The 4,235-nt window shown below is 43.0% G+C and overlaps 1 protein-coding gene across 1 annotated transcript in view; it reads left to right on the forward strand.

Moving 5' to 3' along the window:
• The first annotated feature begins 1,290 nt into the window (after positions 1 to 1,290).
• LOC104966318 (zinc finger E-box-binding homeobox 1-like) overlaps positions 1,291 to 4,235 on the forward strand; it is a 35,537-nt gene continuing 32,592 nt past the window's right edge. Inside the window, exons 1-3 of the mRNA XM_010795505.1 lie at positions 1,291 to 1,498; positions 1,776 to 3,547; positions 4,149 to 4,235. Coding sequence (XP_010793807.1) covers positions 1,315 to 1,498; positions 1,776 to 3,547; positions 4,149 to 4,235 — 2,043 coding nt within the window. The 5' untranslated portion in view covers positions 1,291 to 1,314. The remainder of the gene's footprint in view (positions 1,499 to 1,775; positions 3,548 to 4,148) is intronic.

Genomic DNA, 4,235 nt, shown 5'->3' on the forward strand with positions numbered 1-4,235 from the left:
TATGTTATTTTGTATGTGTGCACCATGACATCAAGTCAAATTCCTCGCACGTGTTACCCTACCGGTACCACTTTACAATAAGACTACCCTTATAAAGGATTCATAAAGGGTTTATAATTAGGTTGAAAACACTTTATTAATCATTAAGAACCATTTATAAACCAGTTCTAACATAGTTTTCAGACATCAACAGAGGCTCACTATTTGGCAAGATGACTAAGCCTTATATTTGGCTACCTAGCTTACTTCGTCTTCTTCATCAGCCAGCATCCTTGGTATCTGTTGTTCACAGAGTTGATTCTCCCCCATCCATCTTGATGTTTCTTGGCATCCCTTTATGACCATTTATTTACGAGTTACTAACATGTATAGTTGCCAAAAGGGAGCCTTGTTGTAAAGTGTAAAACACATTAATGAGTTACTACCATTTCTAATAAGGCTTATCAGTACAGATAAATGTGGGCTCACTATTTGGCAAGCCACCGGTCACAGTTGCCCTGTTTATCTCATGTCTTATAAAAGCTTATTAATGATTTATAAAGTGTTCACAACCTATTCGTAAACCGTTTATAAGGTTAGTCTTACTGTAAAGTGGTACCGTTTATTTTTCTCTGGAAATCTTATATTATGGATTGTTTATTTTTATTTAATTTTTTGTATTCAGATTACAAGTTTTTACTATTATATCTACTTAACTTGGACATTATACTTTCAATTTCCAATTCATATTCATTACTATTAGCTGTGTTTAAAGGGAGATTTGGTTTTGTAACTGCTGGTCACCTGACAAAATAATCTACGTTAATATTATTATTTTGAGTATTGGTATTAACATTAAAGTACAGCTTCTCCATCTGCAAGTACAGTCAAAAACAAAAATGTCAAATAGAGGGTTTGTTCATGCAGTGTACCGCCAGTATTTCACTGCTCTATATAAATATTCAATAAAAATATGAAAAAAAAAAGAAAAACAATATCAAAAAGATAATCAATGTTCCTTTTAAACTGACATACAGTTAAAATGAATAAAATCTAAAGGTCAAAGCTTTTACCACTCTCTTACATTTGATTCTTTACCCCCATGAATGCTCTTGCTAACAATAGACAAATTAAGACTCTTTCTATGTTACGGACACATCTGGTCACATAAAACTTCTTTACTGCTTTTTATATATATCTTTATACATCCTTATATTCCTCATAGTGTGAAGACATCAGTTTGTTTATTTCCGTCACATGTTTATATTTACATCCTACTTAAATATCACTGCTTGTTTTGCACTTCTGGTTAGATGCTAACTGCATTTCGTTGTCATGGTACTTAGTACTCTGTGCAACGATAATAAAGTTGAATTGAATCTAATATTACAGCGCCACGTTTCCCAGTCGACAGGTGGAACAGGAGGAACAGGTGGAACCCGCAAGTTCAAGTGTACCGAATGTTCCAAGGCCTTCAAGTACAAGCACCACCTGAAGGAGCACCTGCGCATTCACAGCGGTGAGCTGCCACTCTCTCTACTTCACTTAAACGTCACCTATTGTGCAAAATCCACTTTTTCATGTCTTTTATACATGCATACTGTATGTCCCCCAATATGTGTTAAGAGATTGGGAAAGTTTCAGGAAAGAAGACCCCCTCTCTTTTTGTCCTGATCCATCTATATAAAAATATCTGAAAATGAGCTGATCAGATTTGGCCATTTTGTGAATCAAAAACATTTTAGCTTTGAGAGAGCACATTTTTTAAACAAAAATTCTCTGTCTGCCCCTGTTAGGTGAGAAACCTTATGAATGCTCCAACTGCAAGAAGCGATTCTCCCACTCAGGCTCCTACAGCTCCCACATCAGCAGTAAGAAGTGTGTAGGTGCAGCACCCCCCAATGGCGTCGCTCGGACCTCGATCAAATCCCCCCCACCCACCACCCAGACAACACCCATCGTAATTGCTCCAGCGCGCAACATTCTTAAAGAGAAGACTGAAAGCAAACCCCTCCAGGAGCAGCTGCCCATCACCCAGATCAAATCTGAACCTGTGGAGTACGAGTGCAAGCCTGTGACGGCGGCAATGGCAACTTCAGCCGCTGCCAATGGGGGGACGGAGCAGCCTCCTCCAGTTACTACCCTGCCCCCGGGGGTGGCTATGGTCGTACCCACAGTGGGCCTCATGTCGCCCATCAGCATCAATCTGAACGACTTGCAGAATGTGCTCAAAGTGGCGATGGACGGGAACGTGCTCAGGCAGGTGCTGGGGACAGCTAACGGGCTGGTGACGCAGGGGAAGCATGGAATTGTACTCCAGCAGCCCCAGCATCAGATCATCAGTCTGCCGGCCTTCGTGGATCATGACGGCACCACGAAGATCATCATCAACTACAGCATCAGCCCTGCAGCCGCCACCACAGCCACTACCCAGCCTGCATCGCTTTTTGCCAAAACCAATCCTGCTCTCCTTCCCACTATCATCACTGCTGCAGCCCCCACCCCCACCAGGACAGATAGGCCTTCAACCCCAGAGGTGACCGACCTCTCCATTGTTAAAAGAGAGCCAGAATCAGTGGCCATCACAGACATGGAGACAGAGGCAGTCAAACAGACAGAAATTACATCAACGATCCGATCAAATCAAAGGCCAAAAGTCAGCAGCATCAGTACATGTTTACTCTGCGATGACTGTCCCGACAACCTGGAGGCGTTACACCTCCTTCAGCACCGTAAAGCAGCCAATGGGGAGGCTGTTGACTCGGCTGCTTTGGACCCCTCGTTCGCTGCTCTGCTGAGCGAGGCGGGGGTCACGCTTGAGGAGCCGCCTGTGGACGATCTCCTCTCACTCCTCAAGACGTACTTCGCCTCCGATGCCAACCCCAGCGACAAGGAGCTGACAAAGATCTCAGAGTCTGTCCGTATTCCCGTTGATGTGGTCAAAAAGTGGTTTGTAAAGATGAACTTTGGGAAAAATGCGTGCAAATATGGAAATAAAACCACAGCAGTTTCAACAAAGACTCAAACCATGAATTCGATCTCAGAGGATCAGAATGGAGAGGCAGAGAACGACAGCTCCAAAGAAACATCCAACCAAGCCTCATCACAATCTGGCAACTCTTCTCCATCAGACTCTTCACCACTAAGCCTCAACACCGGGGACCTCGTCATCGTTAAGAGCGAGCCAGAAGACCCAGATGTCCCGGACTCCCAGGCCGAGCCGCTCGACCTCTCCCTCCCTAAACATATCGCCGCAGCATTAGAAACGAGCGGGACTCCTGTCAAGCTGCAGGAACATCCTCTGAACCTGACCTGCCTGAGGAAGGAGCAGCTAGAGGGGCGGACCATCTACATCACCACACCTCAGAGCGGAGGATCTGTCAACGTCATCACTGCCGCACAGCTGCCCACATTAGTAGCCATCGCCAGTCAGGGCACGATGGGCTGTCTCAGCGCCATCAACACCACCACAAAACGCACCATCCTCATCCCACAACTCACCTACACCTACGCCACTACGGCCGGCAACGCCACTGGAGCCAAGACTGTCGTGCTCAACGGCCATAAGGTTGGTAGTGTTAAGATAAGATGAAATATGATTGACCTTTATTAATCCGCGTGGGGAAATTCAGTAGTTTAACAGCAACAGGGTAAGAATGAAAATCAGGACAGCACAGATTCACACAGATGAATACAATTAAAGATAAAATGAAAAATAAAAATACAATTATAAAATAACTATAAAATAAGAAATTAATTATATTAAAATGAACATATTGGGTCATATATACATATTAGATATATTGACATGTATTTGTGAAAACAAACATTATTATTAAACATTATGTGTTGTATCTGTACCACTACCACTAATCTGACCACAGATCAGCTCTGCAAAGACAACTTAGTCGTAGAAAAGTCTTAACATTCATGACCTACCAGAGAATCCATTTAAACAGGAATCCTAATTTGCTCCTGTGGGTATTGTTCACAGTATTCATTGTTACATGTCTGATATGTGTAATATGTAATGCGCTCTAATAAATGTAATGAATTATTATTATTATTATTAACTCTAAACTAATTATGGTCACTTTAACTTTATGCCCCTACACATGGCGATTGATAACGTGACCACACTGATAAATGTAATTTTCTTCCATACACAGCTGGAAAAGAAAGTGGACAGCGGGTCGGACGGCGTCTCCACAGTGGAGGAGCAGAATGACTCCGATTCACTGATGAAGAAGCGACGG

Source organism: Notothenia coriiceps, unplaced genomic scaffold (genome assembly GCF_000735185.1).
Source record: "Notothenia coriiceps isolate Sejong01 unplaced genomic scaffold, NC01 NC01_scaffold00037246, whole genome shotgun sequence".
NCBI classification, from domain to species: domain Eukaryota; kingdom Metazoa; phylum Chordata; class Actinopteri; order Perciformes; family Nototheniidae; genus Notothenia; species Notothenia coriiceps.